The sequence below is a fragment of the Callospermophilus lateralis genome, chromosome 14 (assembly GCF_048772815.1).
Source record: "Callospermophilus lateralis isolate mCalLat2 chromosome 14, mCalLat2.hap1, whole genome shotgun sequence".
NCBI lineage: Eukaryota > Metazoa > Chordata > Mammalia > Rodentia > Sciuridae > Callospermophilus > Callospermophilus lateralis.
The window spans coordinates 514,442-534,642 of NC_135318.1; the positions used below are offsets into that span (position 1 = coordinate 514,442).

The 20,201-nt window shown below is 60.4% G+C and overlaps 1 protein-coding gene across 1 annotated transcript in view; it reads left to right on the forward strand.

Annotated features, from left to right (window-relative positions):
• The window catches only part of Tpo (thyroid peroxidase), a 56,800-nt gene extending 55,958 nt beyond the window's left edge, over positions 1 to 842 (forward strand). The window contains exon 18 of the mRNA XM_076833858.2: positions 804 to 842. Within this exon, the coding sequence (XP_076689973.2) occupies positions 804 to 842 (39 nt within the window). The remainder of the gene's footprint in view (positions 1 to 803) is intronic.
• Positions 843 to 20,201: the final 19,359 nt, after the last annotated feature.

A 20,201-nucleotide genomic window follows, 5' to 3' on the forward strand; every position in this document is an offset into this window, starting at 1 on the left:
TGAGTCCTGGCTGTAATGATGACAGTGAATTCACAGAAGCAGAGAGAAAAATGTCGACTTGTCGATTTGCTGTTCAAAACAGAGTAACTAAACCAGAATGGGAAAAGTCAGTCGATATTTGCTTTCTGCCAGTTGTACCTTTGGGACCACCCCAAGAGATGCTGTGCTTAGGAGTCCCTTGAGAATCCGACTTCCAGTTTGTAGAAGCAGAGAGCGGCAGGGCGAGGGGTAGTGGGAGATGTGGTCAGAAGCTCAGCGGGTGCGTCAGGAGGAGTGAGTTGGAGATCTCTCCCGCCTGGTGCCTGGCGTGGGCTGTAGTTAACTATAACATACTGTGGAATTCACAGTTGCTGAAAGAATCGACTTCTAAACAAACATCTCACTACCAAGACTGAGTGGTGAGGTAGGTGACAAGTCGGTCACCTTGATATGTAAAGTACACCAAAGCATCAGGTCTTACCACACAGACACATGCAGTTAGTTGTCAACTGAGGTCTAAACTAGAGTTGCTTGTACACACACTGGGGCCATCCGGATCAGTCCCCTCCTGCCACATGTGCAGAGCAGGGGAGAAAAGGTACCCTGTCCTTAGGAGAGCGCAGCCCTTGGGCTCTGCCGTGGAGCAGGAGGACCTGCAGCTGCCCAGGCGCTCACCCACTTATGAGGGCTTCTCCCAGCTGCGCCCCCCGCGGTGCTCTCCTGCCCCGAGCTGCCTACCCCACAGGATCAGGCTGACTGACAGAAGGTGCTTCTGCTCAAGCCTTGCCCACAGGGACTGGGCTCACGGTGCCTTCCCTCCCCAGGAGCCGGCCTCTGGGTCCCAGATCCCACTCTGTGAGTAGCAGCCCTGGCTGCTCGGGAACACCAGCGTCCTCAAGCACAGGTCCCAGGCTGCCTCGCTCAGACCCTTGGTGCACATTGGTGTGGGACCCCTCAGCAGCCTGATGGGAAGCAGGATGGCTCATCTCGCTGGTCCCTGGTGACCTCGACTCCTGCTCCAGGTGCCCCTATGAAGAGTGTGCTTCTCTGGGAGCAAAATCAGTGGGAGTTTGCTCTGCGCTTCCCAGGAGAGGAGCTAGAGAAGGCCCGGGACCCCCAGGCTGCCCACTCCTGCTGAACCAGGAGACTCTAGGTGCAAAACGGTTCTGCTCAAACGTCCCCCCAAGACTGTTCGCCCAATACAGGCAGATCTGGCATTATGTTCTAGTTACTGTAAGGCGCAGACAAATAAATCATACAAGGTCACCTGTGTCTCACCCTTTTTTGTAAAGATTGTCTAATTTGTTCCTCCTGGGGAGTTTGCGTCAAGTGCATGTACGCAGCCTTAGAACTTGATTTCCACCACCACCACCCAGGTGTCTGAGCAGCACTGAGATGGTTCTGCCTTCTGCCATGCCCTTGGTCTCCTTCCCATTACTATAGCAAACACCCGAGATCATCGGCTTAGAGAAGGGAGGTTTCTGCTCAGGGTCACGGCCCCGCCTCCCTGGGAGAACCCCCGGGAGCAGAGCTGCTCACCTCATGCCTGAGACCCATAGGAGGAGAGGAAGGACCAGGTTCCCACGGCACCCTTCATGATACGCCACCAGTGATCTGCCACCTTCCATGTGGCCCCAGCTCCCTGGAGAGCTGCCCTGGGGACCAAGCCTCTGACCCGTGGGCTCCCCCAAAGCTCCCTACCTGCTGGCCTGGTTTCTCCCACATCTGGCCACAGCTGGCAGGCTTTACATCCTGCTGCTACTGCTTGCTTGGGCACAGGGAGCGTGGTGCACAGCCTCTGTCTCTCTCTCCTCTTCTGCACTGGGCTCCTGGCCTCCTGCAGGCCAGGGAGGAGGGCAGTGATCCTGGGAAAGCAAGCCCCTTCAGGGCTGTCCACCAGAGCTGGGCTCTGACTGGTGGAATACCACCGGTCAGGACTTCTGGGTGGACGGCTGTCAGACAGCACCACCTGCTGGGGGCTGTAGGAATAGCAGAGCGCCGCTGTTGGTTTCCAGGGTGCCGGCGAGCACCTGCCCGTGGAAGTCTGTGTCTTACCTGGATTCTCGTTCGCTGGCTGGTTTCTTGGAGTCAAACATGCCCAGGTCCTCACTGAGCTGTGGGGTTGAAGACCTGGTCCCCTGTGGGTCGATGCTCTGAAACGGGTGGGAGCTTGGCGGCCCACGGCCAGGGGATGGCGGCCCAGAGCCTCGGCTCCTGTCACTCCCTCCACACCTGCCAGTCAGGTGGGCTGACCCTGCAGCGAGGAGGTGGAAGGCCAGGTGGCCTCTCACTGGACTCCGCCTGCACCAGCAAGTCCGCCTCCAGCCCGTCTGGTGCCCCTCATGGCCCAGGCAGCCCAGGGCCAGTAAGTGGAATGGTGGGGGGGCACGCCACCCCAGGGCAGTGGGCAGTCCTTGAGGAGGCCTGACGCCCACTCTGAGGTGAGCAGGCCCGCCTGGCGGGCATCTGGAGGGACAGAATCTTGAGATCTCGCTGACTTTGGCCACACAGGGACACGGCAACGGTTCCCTAGCAGCTGGGCAGCGCACCCTTCACCAGGAGCGCAGCAGCTTGCTGTCCGGAGGTCTCTCCTGCTTCAGGTTCTCTTGGTGTGTCAGATAGAGAGAACAGGGAAAGGACACTCTCCTGCCCCTCGAGAGGGGCCTGGGATCACCAGGGGGTCCCTGTCATCCTGTCAAGTGAAAGGGAGACGCAAGAAGTATACCAAGAAAAACTCACGCCTGGTTTGCTGCGGTGGGCTACTAAACACTGATATGTGTAGTTGGTGTCCACAAAACCTTGGTCCATAAACCCTCCAGTCCCTGTGACCAAATTCAGCTGGACTGCTCAGCTGCCTCCTGCAGACCTGTAAAACACAAGACGTCAGCACAGAAGGCAGTTCTGTTATGAAGTGCAGGAGATGATGGAAGGCGGGGAGCGCACTGCTGCTTGTCTCCGTGGGCTTTCTCCGGCCAGCTTCCCCTGGAGAGGGAGCTTCCAACATATGGAGGCTTTCCTAGCAGGTCGCCCCAAAACTCAGGCATATTTTTCTGTTGCAAAATCCCGTCCCCAGGTCTGGCAGCCAGAGCACAGCTAGGAAAGACTGTGCTGCCTTCCAGCTTCATCTTTGGAAACCTGGGGGTCTGGACTGGGGATGTGGCTCAAGCGGTAGCGCGCTCACCTGGCATGCGTGCGGCCTGGGTTCGATCCTCAGCACCACATACAGACAAAGATCTTGTGTCCGCCGAAAACCAAAAATAAATATCAAAAAAAAAAAAAAAAACCCTGGGGTCTGCTTCCTCGGCCCCTACCCATGGCAGGAGTGTCAGGGTGTGCAGAGGCTGCCACAGGCAGAACAGCTGGACTCTGCAGGGCTGCCCTGAAACCTGAGCTGGCCAGAACGGAGGGGAACGAACGGAACCTGTGGCAGCCATGTCCCATCATGCCCGAGGCCTTCTCCAGCCAGGATCAACTCTGCCCATTAGCACGGTCACTGTGTGGGCCTGGGAGCGTCCTGCAGGTGGCCGAGGAGGGCAGCCTGCCTCCCCTCTGCCTCTCACCCTCCCGGCTTCGGAGGCTGGTGCTGGACTCAGAGCAGCAGTGCTGGAGGACTGGCCCACACCTGCTGCCTGCCCTCCTGTCTCCATGTCATTTCATCTCACACTTAAGGAAGCCTCAGGGGCCTCCTGGGTCCCAGTCCTCGTGCTCAGCCTGGTACTGTCAGGCTGAGTGACTGTCTCCAGAAATCCTGTGACGCAGAGAAGCCAGAAAGGGGAAAGAGCGGGAGAGGTGCAATGTCATGAGGGACAGAAGCAGGCCTCTGGTTGGCTCATGAAGGTGCACCGGAGCTGTGCCAGGTCCCAGGAGCGCGAGTGACTCATGGGCAAGGGCAGAGGGGCCACTTTCCACTGCCTGTTTGACTGTGCAGACCAGCCCAGGAAGTCAGCTCATCAGAAGCACCGTGTCCAGTTCAGCAGGTCGACTGCCTCCCCTCCTGACAGAAGTCGAGGAGGGTCCTCCCCCAGCCTTGGCCCTCTTGGGACTGCTGCAGTTTCTTCACAGCCATGGTGCAGCCGCCGCCTGGACTCTCTGGGACCATCCTCCTCACCATTTCCGGTCTTCTGGGGCCCAGGGTGGCACGCAATGGCCCTGGGCCAGCCACCCTGTGCCTTTCTGCTGTCCCCCTCATCAGCACCTGGAGCTCAAGGGGGCATGTGAAGAACAGGACCTGCTCCCTTTTCTCCTCAGCTGGACTCTGGCCCCTGCCCCTCTCCCCAGCTGTGCACAGGTGTGACCCAGGGTGGGAGGTCCAGAGGGTGTGTCGGGACAGGGGGCTCCACGGCCCAGGGAGGAGGCCAGCTCAGGCTGTCCCCCAGGGGACGTGTGGAAGTGTACCCAGGCTCTGGTGCTTCCTCATGGTGCAGAACGCACTGTGAACCCTGGTCCTCCTGGGAGGTGACCGTCCCCTCTGCCCTCACCTGCCAGTCTGATGGCTCTGCAGAACTGTGCAGTAACACCAGCAAAGCCTCAGTGGGCAGCCCCAGCCCTCTGTGGTGTGGACACGCCCACCACGAACTGCCTCACGCTCTCTGGGCCTCCCAGATCTGGGACTTGGGAGGGAGGAGCAGGACTGGGTGTTGTTCCAGGGGCCTCTGTGGGGTCGGAGGCAGGTGGTGGGGACAGACGCCACCCTGGCACGCCCAGTCCTCCCCTCCCCCAGCATCATCCTGACTCCCCACACTCCTTATCCGGGAGGGGTGGCTGCAGAAGGCCTGCCTTGGGGAGACCCACGGAGGACATCCTGAGCCCAGGGTGGCAGGGGGCAGAGGTCGATGTGCCGGGCAGCTTCCCTGAGGGCCTCTCCATCACCCTGGACCGTGCGTCCACTCCTGAGCACCCCTTGCCTTCCCTCTGACGCAGCTCTGCACCCTCCAGGCCGCCATGCCTCCAGGGGCAGTTTCTATGTCTGCTCCTGGCGGAGCCTTCCCTGGGCCGACATCTGGGTGAGCCATGCCACCCCTCAGCATGGCGCCCGGAGCACTCTGCTTCTTCCCTGCCCAGACATCCTGGGAAGGAACCATGCCTATCCCCACTTCCACATCCAGGGCCCACCCAGCTCCTGGGAGAGCAGAGGATGTGGGAGAACTCTGCTCAAAATGTCCACTTCTGACGGCCAGCACCCAAGCCACAGAAATGTCCCAGGAAGAGGGTCCCGGCCACCGTGCTTCCAGAGACTCCTGGCCTAGATGGCTACTTGCCCGCTGAAGCCTGGGGCCTCCTGGCTGTGTCAAGCTCTGATGCTTTGGGGATCTGAGTGGGGGTATTTGCCTCGGGTCATTTTTGCTTTTCCCAGCTGGACTCCCCAGGCCCAGTGAAGAGTCCCTTCTCGCTGGCTCTCCAACCATGGCTCTCTCAGACCATGGCTGACCACGTGGCTGAAAGCACATGCCCAGCCTCCTGGTGAGAACCTGAAGTTTGAGGAAACCAGGAGAAGCAGCTTCTGCTTTGGGTGTCAGCCCTTGGCAGGTCCCCAAGTGTCCCTGATCCTGGGGCAGCTCCTCTGCTTGGCCTGTCACCTCCTCCTGGACAGGAGCTGAGGAAAGGGCCTCAAGTCCAGCAAGTGATGCCAACTGGGGGCCTCAGCCCAAGGCCCAGTGAGGACAGGAGGGCCTGCGGGTGTCCTCGGTGCTTCTGCTGAGGTCACAGCTCAAACCTGTGACCAGGGACATGCAGAATCCAATTGCACCACAGGGACTTTTCCCAGGTAGAGCGTCGGGCACTCGAGAGTCCCTGTCACCTGTGTCCTGGTTCTCAAGTGCTGAAGCAGCCTGGGAAGGAGGGGTGCAGTCAGGACATAGTCTGGATCAATGTGGAGACCTCTCAAGACCGTGGCTGACCTCAGAAATGATCAGCACCTCCAGGCTGACCTTCCATCACTGAGTCCAGAGGCACAGGACCTCTGAGAGTCCTAGACCCTGAGCCTGCCCTTAGAAAAGGCCTGTCCTGGCCAGGGGAGGCTGAGTCCAGCACAGTGTGGGGCGGGGGGCACAACTGCCTTTCACAGCAGTGAGGGCCAGCACCTCCAGATGTCCAGTGCAGAGCCCCTGAGGTCCCACTGGTGTCCTCCCTGAGGCTGGTCCTCCAGGCTGCTCCTGAGCTTTGAGGCCCATGTCCTTCCCAGTGCTGCAGGTGGGTTGAGAGCATTTCTTAGAAGGAGGCCTCCTCAGCCTCAGAGCTGCGTAGACTTGAGGCCAGGTCTCCCCAGGGGACGTGGGGAAGTGCCCTCTGACCCCAGGCCCCCTGTCCCAGGGCTAGTAGGCTCCCATGTGCCACTAGGACATTCCTGGATGCCCAGGAAGATAGTGGAGCACCCACCCCTTCCCCTGAGTGTGAAGGAGGCCCACACCTGTGAGGGACCCTGGGATGTATCACAGGGGCCACTCTGGAGGGTGTCCCTGGCCTGCGATGAGGCAGATCCTCCACCAGGGGGCGCTTGGAGTTAGCTGCACTGGTACCTGCTGGAAGAAGAGGACCAGGACTCCCAGGCTGACCCCTGCCCTGGAGCGCACCAGCTGCTCCCAGGCCCACCCCGACGTTTCTTCAGGGAGCCCCTTCATCTGGGCGGCAGCTGTGGTTCCACGGGCTCCCAGCCTCCTGGAAAAGGCACAGCTGAGACCTTGCCAGGGCTTGGAGTGGAGAACAAGGGCCTTTTGTGGAAGAGGAGCTTGTGGGGAGTGACCCCGGGTCTGTGGGTCCTCTCTGCCGGCGGCCAGCCCTGGGGCTGCCAGGTCCAGGCTTCCCACGCAGTCCAGACTTGGGGCCAAGCTCAGGACACTCCAGACCCTGCCCTATGGATGAGAGTGTGGTGGTCACCCCGAGTTGCTGCACAAGTGAGCCTGCTCTCTCCCAGCTCCGCTGACGGAGTCGTGTGCTCCGTATCCTCAGAGGCTGTGCCATTGGGCATGTGGGTTCTTCTCACAGAAGAGTTCGTTTCCACACGATGGAAGGATCCAGTCCAGCTGGGGTCAGAGAAGGAACCTACCTCCCAGTAAGGCGATCGACTCTGTTTCTTCCCAATACGCTAGTGTCCTGGGCTGGCCCAGCCTGGCACAGCTCCTCTGCGGGCCTGAGGAGGGCACCCAGGTCCTGGGAGGAACATCCCTGCCTGCGCTGGCCAGTGTCTGGAGGTCACTGAAGACCCCTGGGCTCAACTCTGTCCCTTGAGTGCGGAGGGCTGCAGGGGCTGCCCACACGCCTCTCCCTGCTCATCCCCAAGTTACAGGTGGGGACCTGAAGCCAGGCAAAGCAAAGTCTTGCAGGGTTTCCTGATGCCACCCAGCCCTGCTTAGTACCTCACGCACAGCCCTGAGAGGAGCCTGCAAGTCCTGCCTGAAGCTGCCCTGCAACTGGAGGGGGGTCGGGCCAGGGGCACAGGGCAAGACGCAGCCTGTGGCCCCGGCAGAGTGTCCTGTTTCTGTTCCAAGTGCAGAGGGAAATGTGGCCTACCTCCCGTGTCTTCAGTCCCAGCCAGGCCCAGGATGTCATAGGACAGTCCTTTGGGATGGGTCTTCAGAGAGTCTTTAGTTAGTGCAGTCACTAGGGTGGCCCTGATCCGGTGCAACTGGAGTCCTTGTAGGACACAGACCCACAGCAGGACAAGGCACGAGGACCCAGAGACGAGAGCATCTTGGCCAGGAGAGGCCTCAGGAGGGCCAGACCTGCCGACGTCCTCGCCTCTGACTCCAGGCCTGCGAGAGGTGACTGTGGCTGCCTGGGTTAGGGCAGCCGCGATGGGCTGGGTGTGACCCATGCCCCAGGCCTCCCCTGTGGAGCGTTAGCCCTCTGTGAGCACCAAGAGGAACAAGCTTCATCTGACTGTGGGGTGCAGAGGGTCAGGGTCAGGTAAGATCATCGGGGGCCTGCCCTTGGATCCTGGTGGCTTCACAGGAAGGAGGGACATCACAAGGTGCACACATATGCCCATGTAGGCTTCCTGTCCTCCCATGGAATGTCCTGCGCCACCTTGGGGCAGCAAGAGCCACCCCCAGATGTGGCCCCCCCACCTTAGCCCGCCAGAACCAAGAGCCAAACCAAAGCCCTTTTCTTTGTGACTCCCCAGGCTGTGGCTCTGTCGGTGGCCGCAGAGACCACTCCCATGGCACGAGCAGGTCAACGTGGATTCCTGTTAAGCACTCGGCAGGGCTGCACCACACCTTGGCCGGGAGCCGGCCACTCGGCATCCTTCACTCCAGGCAGAGCCTGCTGGAAGCTGCCTGAACCTTTCCTGGCCTGAAGGACAACTTAGTCTGGCCTGTCCAGCCCTAGAGAGCAGAGGGCACCACTGGAATCTGCCACAGCAGCGGCAACCATGGAGCACACGTCCAGGACCTCGCAGCCAGGAGCACCGGAGCTCTAGGCCCAGAGGAGAGAAGACCATGGGCAGAGCGGTCCCTGTCCCTGGCACAGGACTGCCACTGCTCCCCGAGAAGCAGGTCCCCTGCTGACCCATCACAGTAAGATCCACGCTCGCTCTGCTTTCCAAACCTCGAAATCTGACCCCATGCAATGAATAAGAAATTCTACCAGGGCTGCCCAGGGGCTGGAGGACCAGAGCACAGCCATGGACGTGCTGGCCACACCGGCTGGGCCCTTTAGGTGACTTGCGTGCGCAGTGATGACAGATCACCGTGAGGTGGCCCAGCTCAGAGAATTCCTGCAGGAGGTGACCGAGGTGTCCTGAGGCCACACCCCAGGTCACCGAGCCTCAAGTGCTCCCCAGGGAGTGGTCAGGCAGCACTGCACCAGTGGCCAGTGTGACCAGCGGAGCCAGCCCAAGCTGTGTGCTGGACAGTGGGCAGAGGACGCACAGCCAAGGTGAGAACACAGCTGGATGCCAAGGCTGTCCCACAGGACCGAGGTGGGACCTCAGCCTGACCCCTTGCAGGGGCCCGAGGGCTGTGCCACAGACCCCCACTGCTTTGCTTGTCTGTCCTGGCCCCAGTGAAGTCTGGAGTCCCGCAGCCTTGAGGCCCAGAGATACCAAGGAGGCTTCCTGTGACCCTCTGCCGCCCCCCCCCCCCCAGGGGCGGCTTCTGGAACACCCTGAGAGCAATCAGGAAGCCCCGCCCCGGGCTGTGAGACGCTGAGTGAGCCCAGCTGCAGGCTCCTGAGCAGTCCCCCACCACCCCTGCTGGGTGCCAGCGCCGGGGAGAAAGCCTGGCCCTCTTCCTAGAGCACCGATTTCAGACAAGGTCACGGCGAAGCAGTCTGTGGCCCTGTTCTCTTTTCTGTCTGTCGGAATCTGTCTGCAGTTTCAGAGGCAGAAACAGGCTTCTGGCCCATCTTACAGGCAGGAGAGGCTTTGTGCACAGAGGAAAAGGGAATTTTCTGGGTAGAACTTCTATGAGCCTCTTAAAAGGGGACAAACCCAATTGCTGGGCACTCGATTCCTTTTGGCTCTTGACTCTTGCTGCTGCTGGGAACAAGCAGACGGTGGCAGGAGCCCAGGAGCTGCCATGAGAACAGGAGCCCAGGGCCCTCCCACGAGGGTGGGGCAGGGGGCAGGCGGCCAGACGGACCAGGCTGCCCCCCTACGACACCTAGCGAGGATTTCAGCCCGGCTCAGTCCCACAAAGGGACACCGGCTCCCAGCCCACAGCTGCAGAAGGTCCTCAGCTTCAATCTGGGAAGATCTGGGAAGGACTGGGTGGCTGGAAGCCCCCACAGGGTGGACATTACCCAGCCCTGCTGGGGGGAGGGGGAGCTGGGGATGGCCCTGCAGGGAAGAGGGGCAGAGGAGGCACGTGGACATGAAATGCCTCAGACTACTCTGTGGGCAAGACGTCCTCAGGGGCTGGGAGGGCAAACACACTGAGCTGACCCCAGCCTCCCACACAATCTGAGATGACGGCAGGTGGACTCCACCCACCACCATGCAGGCGCGTGTCCCAGCCTCCACCACTCTCCTGGTAGCTCCCCGAGGTTGCAGCTGTCACCCATGTCCCTAGACACGTCAGGTCAGGGGACAGTGGCTCCCCAGGTGAGAGCCTCTGTACTGACTCTGTGGAGAGCAGCGCAGGGAGGACACTGGACAGATGAGCACCCAGTGTGGGAGGTCGGGCCGGCCACGTCGGCAGAGGGCCCAGGAAGAGGAACCAGCCGAGATGCGGAGCTAATGGTCCATGAGTGAGGAGGGAGCCACGTGTGCACAGGAGCCCCACTCCCTCCTGGACACAGCGCCTGCAGGTCCTGGGCAGGGTGCCCCTGGTGCAGGAAGACGGGGCCATGCCATGGAGAAGGGCCGACCCCCGGGGCTGCTGGCAGCCACCAACTGGGTGGGAGGAGCACCAGGCTGGGCGCAGCCCCCAGGTGTGCCAGTGGCTGGTGGGTGGGGGTGGGCACTAGCCTGGGCAGGGCTTGTGGGAGGCCAGGTTTGGAGGAGGGCGGCTGGCTGAGATGGGAAGTGGAAAGAGGTGCTGGAGGGTGGGTCGAGACTCGCCCTGGGCACACTAACTACTCTCCTTGGATTTTGAGGGGAGGAGTTGGGCAGGCCCCTGGGTCGGAAGCTGGGGATGCTCTGGGCTGGGGAGATCTGGGGAGACGTAGCTTCCCTACTGTCTGGATCAGGGCTGCGTACTTTACCTACCCCTCACTGTCCCCTCCTTGAAGGGAAGTGCCACCTGGCTAATAAAGGAGTCACTCCCACCAGAGCCCAGGGACAGCAGAATGTGCCCATGGCCACAAGGCCAGAAGTCTGCTGGCTGGGTGCACACGGGGGGCCAAGTCAGCCGGCTGCCTGCCCCGGTGGGAAACAGGTCTGGGGTGGTTCCCAACGGTCTGGGGCCCAGCTGGGGCAGAAACTCTTCTTCTGTCACACATGGGTTTTCTCCAGCGTGGGAAAGCCATGCCCACCAGAAACTTACCGGGGGAGGGAGACAAGTGCCCCAAGGAAGCCAGCCCAAACAGCACGTCCAGCGGCTTCAGGATTAATGTAGCCCTGATGGCTCCGTTGCCTCCAGGAATGCAGGCGCCAGGGGCGCTGGGCTCCTTGCAGGAACAGCCCCCAGCCCCCCTCCCCGCCGCTGGCACACAACTCCAGGGGCCTGGAGGGACCAGCCACCACCCAGGAGGTGGGCAACTCAGATCACCGTCTTGGACTCAGTGACCCGTGAGGTCATGTTCACAAGGCCGCTGTGGGCAAAGGGCAGGAAGCAATCCAGCCAGTCCTGAGACCGGGATACCGCCCAGGAAACAGTGAACAGTGGAAACTCAGCAGGAGGAGGGTAAAACCAGGTGAAGGACGGGAATGTGCTCTGGTTCGGATCTGGAGACCTGGGGGCTGGGTCCAGCAAGTGTGGGCAGAGGCGGGGCTTGGGGGGCCCTGGGCAGGAGGGATGGACTCTGGGGATGGGGCTCTGTTCCAGGTGGTGGGTCCCTGGGGCCAGCCTGGGAGGGGCTAACCCCTTGCCCTGTGCCAGGCTGCTTCCCTCCACCAGGTCTCCCACCTCAGGCCCAGAGCAATGGAGTCGGCCAGCATGGGCACTTCTGAAGCCACCAGTAAAAATCAGCGTTTCCCGGCCAGGCACAGGGCACACACCTGTGATCCCAGCAGCTCGGGAGACTGAGGCAGGAGGATCTCGAGTTCAAAGCCAGCCTCAGCAACAGCGAGGTGCTAAGCAACTCAGTGAGACCCTGTCTCTAAATAAAATCCAGAACAGGGCTGGGATGTGGCTCAGTGGTCGAGTGCCCCTGAGTTCAATCCCTGGTACTCCCCTACCCCCCAAAAAAGTCAATGCTCTCTCCTCTTCAGAGTTCTTGTTGGGACTTTGGTCACAGAAACAAGAAGCTAATCAGCATGAAATTTCAGTGGCCAACTGGTCATTTAAGTAATGCACAAGGTCACAGCCCTTTACTGCTTTCCTGTACAGGACGTTTACTGGGCTCAGTGGAGACATGTTTGGTCCCTCAATGTCCTAAGCCCAACCTCACGCCACGTTCTGAAGCGATGTGTCAGGACCTGGGAGATGAGGTCAGGAACGTGGAGCCTCTCGAGGGGATTGGTGCCCACGTGAAGGAAGCCCGGGGATGCCCTGCCCTTCTCTCTGTGGGAAGGAGCCGGAGGACACAGAGCCAGGGCCGGGAGACCCCAGCTGCAGTGCCCTGCCTGGGACCCGCTTCCAGAGCTGAGGAGCTCGGTGGGAAGGCGACACTGCCACCCAGCGTCAGGACGCTCTCGTCACCTGAGGGAAGCCCACTCTCCCCCAGTCTTCCTGGGTGGGCCTGTCCTGGACATCAGGCTGCCACGCTCCACAGCTCTCACTGACTCACAGTGGCTTTGCCAGGGCCACCTCCCTGCTCCCGTGAGATGGCCACATGTGCCACTCATCCAGCGATGGCGGGAACATGGCCATCCCCCCCCCCCCGGCTGCTCTGAGTGCCACCATCACTATGTGCCCATGCTTTGTGCAGGAGGATCTTGAGCCCCTCTGGGGTGTGCCAAGGAGGGCGGGCTGTGCCACAGGGCCACCCCTCCTCCCTCGCACTCCCCCTCCGTGAGGCTGCGGCCCCCATGTCCTTGCCTGTCCCCCATGTCCTGCTGCTGCCTGTCTGGTGACAGCTGTAGGTGGGATGGGGCCTCTGAGGCCACGTGTCACCTGTGAGGGGGAGAGAGCAGGGTGGCCCTCATGTGTCCCCACAGCGTCACCTGCTCAGGAATAGCTCCTGCTCCACACCTGCCCGGCTCTCCGCCCCATGTCCACCCCTGCCCAGCCCTCCACCTGGACATCCCCCACACCTGGACCCTCCACCCAGCCGTCCATGTCCGCCCACCCCTACCCCATGTCCATGCCTGCCTGGCCCCTCCACCTGGCCATCCACACTGGCCGTCCCCAGTGCCCCTTCTCCCATCCTCTTCTGTCCTCAGTGTGGCCCAGGTTCTTCACTGACCCCCAAACCCTTGACTGCCCAGTCCAGAGACCTCCGCTGAGTACCACTCCCCTGGCCTCATAGGAGTGTTGACGGTGGCCTGCCCTCTCCCTCACATGACTCCTGGGCCAGTGGAGTCCAGCATGCTGGCTGTGTCCTCTCCCCCTTTCTGGTGGTCTTTGTCTCCTGGAGAAGCCCTCCATGTCCCCAGGTCGCGGTCACTTGGCCAGGTGGGCCTGGCATGGACTCTGTCTTCAGACATTCGAGTTTGTCCTCGCCGACCCGCTGCCTCCCCTGGACCAGGGCGGTCACCTCCTGCCTCTCCATGAGAAAGCTTGGGTCAGGTGTCCCCGGTGCCACCTCTGTGCTGTCGCTCTGGACCAAAGTCCCCAGTGCAGGGCCCATCGGAAAAGGGACCCACAAGTGTCAACAGCTGCCCTCCTCCCTGAGGCCACAGCCAACCTCTCATGGCCCAGGAAGGCCAGTCCACCTGCTCCTGGGGACACAGCAAAGTCCCCATGAGGACATGGGACTGCTGGGCATGGTGAGAAATGGGCACAGTCAGGGCCACGTCTCGAGCAAGCCTCTGGGTCTGGCGGTGCCACACCTGGCATGTCCCCCCTGCTTCCCACTGCCCGCCCAGCTCCAGACCCACAGGGCTGGCTGCCACAGGGCCTTTGCCCCTTCTTTTGCTAGGAAGGCTCGCTGGGTCTGGGCCTCACTCCTTGGATACCCGAGGTCTGCCCTGTGTCCCCCGAGCTTCCCGTTGGGCTGCTTCTGCCCACGGGTTACGCCCCCGGCCTTCCTGAGGAGGGACGCCCGGGTGGGCCGCGCTTCTCCTCACCACAGCACCGCAGAGCCGAGACCTCGGCGGCTCGGTAACAGCGCGCACAGCGGCACCCAGTATGCAGTGCTCCTGCCGTGGCTCGTGGGTCCCCATGTCAGCAGGCTTGGTAGAGCCGCCTGGACCCAGAGAGCCTCACCTTTCCTACTGACCGAGCCTCAGTGGACCCTGGAGTCACAGCCGGCTGGGGGAGTCCAGCCTGTACCCAGGACTGGCGGTCAAGAAACCAAGGCGTCCTGGGCATCCAGGCCCAGGCCCAGGATCTGTCCCATCCAGAGGGCTTTGCCCCCTCCAGACCCGGGGAGCCTGGGTGCAGAGGTGCCTTGCGCCTGGGATCAGGTCCTCTGCGAGTCTTGAGGGTGGAAGCCATGGGTGGTGTGACACGTGGGCCTGCCCACCCAGGCCTGCTCTAGCCCAGGAGAGGCCCTGGGGCCCCCGGCACTGGCTCTGGCCGGTACTGCCCAGGCTGAGTGTGAGCGGCCTGGCAGGGACAGACGTGCACTCCCCCACAGCGTTTCTCAGATGGAGTGACAGCCTGTCGGGGCAAACCCAGCCAGTGAGTCCTGTGGGGCCCGAATCGGACACCTAGGACCCTGGCCCTGTGGACTGCTGGTGTCCACAGAGGGGCGAGAGGTGCCTCTCCAAGACAAGGCGCCTGCAGCTCCCTACCTCCTCAGGCCATCCACACGCACACACTTCTCACACAGCTGCCAGCCCAGCGGTCTCACTCTCCCACGTGTCCCTGACGAGGTTCTGCCTGGAGGCCTGTGTCTCCCACGGGTCCCGGGTGCTGGCCCAGGACCATGCCAACAGAGGCCTTCCCAGCTCTAACGGACCCTCCTGAGGAAGACGACCCACAGCTCCTGTTGTCTGGACCCCGGAGCCCAGGTGCTCAATGTCACCTCCAGAGAAAGCTCCTTATCTGCCTCCCGAGTCCACGTTGCAAAGCGGACGACATCGGCAAGCTGGGCCCAAAGCCCAGGCCAGGGCCGGCCTGTGGTGACCCCGCCTCCCTGACCTTAGGGAGAGGTGTGACCCCCACCTCCACCCCGGGCTGGGTGTGAGGCAGGCTTGGTCACTTGTTTACCAGGGGCTGGGCAGGGCTCCACAGAGCAGGCCAGGAGCACCGCTCTCTGCTCTCCCCGCCTGCCTGCCCTCCAGGCTTGCTGCAGGCTGGCCAAGGACCTGTGACCTGCCCCGCACAGCTCCCCTGGGAGTGCTCCACCCCTCAGAGCTGGGCAGTCAGACGACGCTGCACCCCTGCTTACCCGGTCCTGCAGCTGCTACAGGCATGTGGTGAGGCTTGGACCCTGCGTGCAGCCTCATGTGCACAGAGGGGTCACTGCACGTGAACACGGAGCTAAACACACGTGTTACGTGCTACTGTGCTTCAAACTCTCGTGTCAAACCTTGCTTCCTAGTGCAGCGGGCAGCGGACGAGGTGACTGGACGTCAGGCTGTGTCTCCTGAAGGGTTCGCCCTGGCCGAGGAGAGGGCCAGCCGCCCCCAGAGTGCTACAGAGGACTTGGCCCCCTGCCTCTCTTCTGCTCCGATCTGGTCCCTCTGCTCCGACCACAGTCGCAGCTCTGTCCTGGCAGACGGAGGCCACCAGGTCCTATCCGGGGAGGGGCCTCTGCGCTGGCCTTTCAGGGCCGGGCTCTGGCCTGGGAGCCTCTGGACCTGGGTCCTGCCTGCTGGGGACAGGGGAGTGTCCCGGCACAGATGGCCAGATGTGGCAGAGGCCTGGGGAAACAGAGGCGAGGAAAGGGTCAGGCTGGGGGCCAGGGGCCAAGCCCTGATGCTCCTTGGACTCGTCAGATTCAAACAGGGAATCGGCATATGGTGCTGTTTTAAGAAACCGGGCGCCTGGGTAGAGTGGTGGGGCCCGAGCTGAGAGGAGGAAGCCCGGGGGGACAGAGGGGAGGAGGGGCAGGTGCCCCCAGCACAGCGCCATCCGCCGCAGGTGGACAGGAGAGTGAGAGCCCTGGAACACACTCGAGGTGAGAGGAATCTGGTGAAGACTTTGCCGTTTGAGTTTCGGCTCCACGTCGGCTTGTGAGGGCCGTGGTCTGTCTTGGCCTCTGTGTGGGCAGCAGCCCCGTCCGCACTGAGGCTTCTGCCCGCATCCCACAGGACACATGGGGGCAGTGAATCAGTAGCGGCCTCCACCCGTCCGTCCCCAGGGACGCCGGCTCCAGCAGGCAGGCCTGGTGGGGGACGCAGGCACTTCCCACTCCATGCCTTGGAGCCCAGGGTCCCTGCTCCTGGACTGCAGGCTGCTCGCTGCAGCAGGTGGAATGTCCCTGAAGGCCAGGTGCTGCAGGCTGGCCCCTGGAGAGGCGCGATCCGGAGGAGGGGAGCGCCTGAGAGAGGGCCTAGTGGAGGTCAGAGGCCACCAGAGGGTGCCCTGAAGGGGACAGTGAGTCATCAGCCCTGCTTGCCACAGGCCCAAGCAACATGCCAGTGCAGCACGGGCCAGAGCGACCCCTCCTGGCACCACCGAGGACCGTGCCCGGGCTGCAGTCCTGGGGAGGAGGCGAGCACAGCCTGTCTCTGCCCGAGGGGCCCTCTCTCTGTCCTCCTGAGGACCTGGCTTTCAGAAAGTCAAGGTCAGAAGACCCCACGCTCTCCTGTTCTTGGCCTGCCACCCCCTTCCCTGTCACCTGCTGCACAGGTGCATGGGCACAACAGGACAGGAGGACTGTGCTCCTGGGTGTGCGTGACAGCGTGAGGGCACCGAGCAGCAGGATCTGCAGGCCCCGGGCTAAATGTCCCACCTCTTCACCAAGAATCTGTTCAGAGGGGTCGAGGCTCACGTGAGCATCACACGCTGCGACAGGCTAAGGCTGTGGACTCTGGTGAGCAACTTGGTTCTCCCTGTTGTCTGATCTGTCCAGGATGCTGTCCAGGAAGTCAGCCCTTGACCTCAAGGCCCTGTTGGCTCTCCTGCCCTAGGGACCCCATGGGCTGGTGTCCCCAGGTCCCCTCACAATGACTTCGCTCCCATCTCCAGATTCCCCACAAGGGAACACTGCTGTTCACAAAACATGTCCCCGAGAGGGGCTCTTAGGAACCCCAAGCCCGGGGCTGGGGACTCGGCTCAGTGGCAGAGTGGTGCCTCGCGTGCTCAAGGCCCTGGGTTCAATCCCCAGCATCGAAAAGAAAATTAGACCCAGAGCTTAGAAAGCTGTGGGTCCCCGGCCAACCTGCCACAGCAGGAGTCTGCCTTCGGATGACGGGTCTCCGTCTGCCAGTCCTCGCGCCAGAGGCATCAGGATGGCATCACACAGGTTGCCTGCCTGGCAACGGGTCCAAAGGTGGAAAGCGCCTCTTGACCCAGGGGAAGATGCCTGGCAGCTGCCCTCACCAGCACCTTCCAGAGCCGCTCTGCAGGCCATCTGCCTGCTGTGCCCAGGAGGAGCCTGCCAGCGGTCTGCCCGCTGCCTTACCACGGAGGGAGCCTCCCGAGGAGCTGCTCTTGCCCTTGGCATGTTCACCATCGGGAGAACAGACCACGCCCAGCTAGGTCGAAGAGGACACCCTCAAACTGTGCACATCCTGTCCCAGTGAGAGAAGTGAGGACCCCTGCCAGGACAGAGCATCGGAGCACTCGCGTGTCTCAGAGACACACACTCACCTACATGCACAGACACACACCTTCACAGACACACATGGACTCACACTCCCCTGAGCCCACTCACCTGCAGAAGATCCCTGACAGGAAGTGCCCGCCCGGTGCTGGGGCCAGAGGCCACGGCCGGAAAACCTCAGCCAGGCGCCCGGGACACGGGGTGAGAAGTGCCGGAAGGTGCCCAGCCAAGAGCTCGTCCTTCTGGGCCCCTTCAGGAACCTCCACAGGCTCACACTCACCCACACCCACACTCACCTGCACACACTCACTCACCTACACAGAGGCTCTCACTCACCCCCCCACACTCACCCCAACCCACCTGCACACACTCACCTACACAGAGGCTCACCTTCACCTACATACACACTCACCTACACTCACACTCACCTGCACACACTCACCTACATAGAGGCTCACACCCACACCCACACTCACCTACACTCACCCACACCCACACTCACCTACACAGAGGCTCACACTCACTTACACACACACTCACTTACACAATCACCTACACTCACACTCGCCTGCACACACTCACCTACACAGAGGCTCACACTAACCTATACACACCCCCACACACACTCACCCCAACCCACCTGCAACACTCACTCACCTACACACTCACCCACACCCACCTGCACACACTCACTCACCTACACACTCACCCACACCCACACTCACTCACCTTACACACTCACCCCAACCCACCTGCACACACTCACTCACCTACACAGAGGCTCACCTTCACCTACATACACACTCACCTACACTCACACTCACCTGCACACACTCACCTACATAGAGGCTCACACCCACACACACACTCACCTACACACTCACCCACACCCACACTCACCTACACAGAGGCTCACACTCACCTACACACACACTCACTTACACAATCACCTACACTCACACTCACCTGCACACACTCACCTACACAGAGGCTCACACTAACCCCCACACACACTCACCTACACACTCACCCACACCCACACTCACCTACACAGAGGCTCACACTCACCAACACACACTCACCTACACACTCACTCATCCACACACACTCACCCACATATTCACCTACACAGAGGCTCACACTAACCTATACACACCCCTACACACTCACCTACATACACACAACTCACCTACACAATCACCTACAATACATTCACCCCCCACACACTCTCACCTAAACACACACTCACCTATACTTACACCTACACTTACTCGCACTCACCTATACACACACTCACCTACACACACATACTCACCTACACACATAGGATCACACATATACACACAGGCTCACACTTACCCATATACACAGGCTCACCTACACACACATTCGATCAAACTCACATATAAACACAGGCTCACACATATACACATAGGCTCACAGTCACCTACATAGGCAGACTCACACTCACATACTCACCTACACACATTCACATACACATACAGACTCATGCTCACCTACCCACACAGACTTACACTCACCTGTATGCTGGGAGCCATCAGCCAAGTAGGTATGACAAATTCCTTGCCAGCTTACTCCCATGCTGTCTAGTGGAAGGACTTCTGAAAGGTGACCTTGCTCAAGGACCAGGGCAGGATCCGTGTTTAGGGTGTTCCCCCTTTAGAATAGGGCGGTTTAGCATAATAGGAGAGTAGGGTGTTTCCCCTTTAGAATAGGGCGGTTTAGCATAATAGGAGAGTAGGGTGTTCCCCCTTTAGAATAGGGCGGTTTAGCATAATAGGAGAGTAGGGTGTTCCCCCTTTAGAATAGGGCGGTTTAGCATAATAGGAGAGTAGGGTGTTTCCCCTTTAGAATAGGGCGGTTTAGCATAATAGGAGAGTAGGGTGTTCCCCCTTTAGAATAGGGCGGTTTAGTAATAGGAGATTAGGGTGTTCCTCTTTTGGAATAGGGCGTATCCTGCTGCTGAGTTCCTCTTGAGTGCTTAGGGTCAGACAGTATATTTTGGGAGACAGAAGCCCATGCGGAGTGGATTTAGGCAGAGAGTGGATTTGGGCAGAGAACGTGGATTCCCCCAGAACGTGTTTGTAGACGGCCGGTGTGAGTTCGGGAATAAAGAATTGCTGTTTGAATCTACAAGCGGTGTGGAGACTCGTGATTTGTGCCCAGCCGAGAGACTGCGGCACCTGTACACATAGGCTCACACTCATACACACAGATTCACACTACTACACATACACACAGATACTCACACTCACCTATACTCACACTCAGCCTATACATAGGCTCACACGCACAGCCTCACACTTACTACACATACACACAGATACTCATATTCACATAAACAGACTCACACTCACCTATACACATAGGCTCATGCTCACACACCCAGACTCACACTTACTACACATACACACAGATACTCATACTCACATACACAGACTTACACTCACCTACACACATAGGTTCACACACAGAGACTCATACTTACCTACACACACACTCACCTACATACACAGACACACACCTTCACATACACACATGGACTCACACTCACCTACACACAGGCTCACACACAGAGACTCACACTCACCTACACACAGGCTCATACTCACCTACACACACAGGCTCACACTCACCTACACACAGAGGCTCACCCTAAACTACACATAGACACACACCTTCATGTACACAGACTCACACTCACCTACACACACAGGCTCACACTCACCTACACACAGAGGCTCACCCTAAACTACACACAGACACACACCTTCATGTACACAGACTCACACTCACCTACACACCGAAGCTTACACTCACTTACATACAGAGACTTACACTCA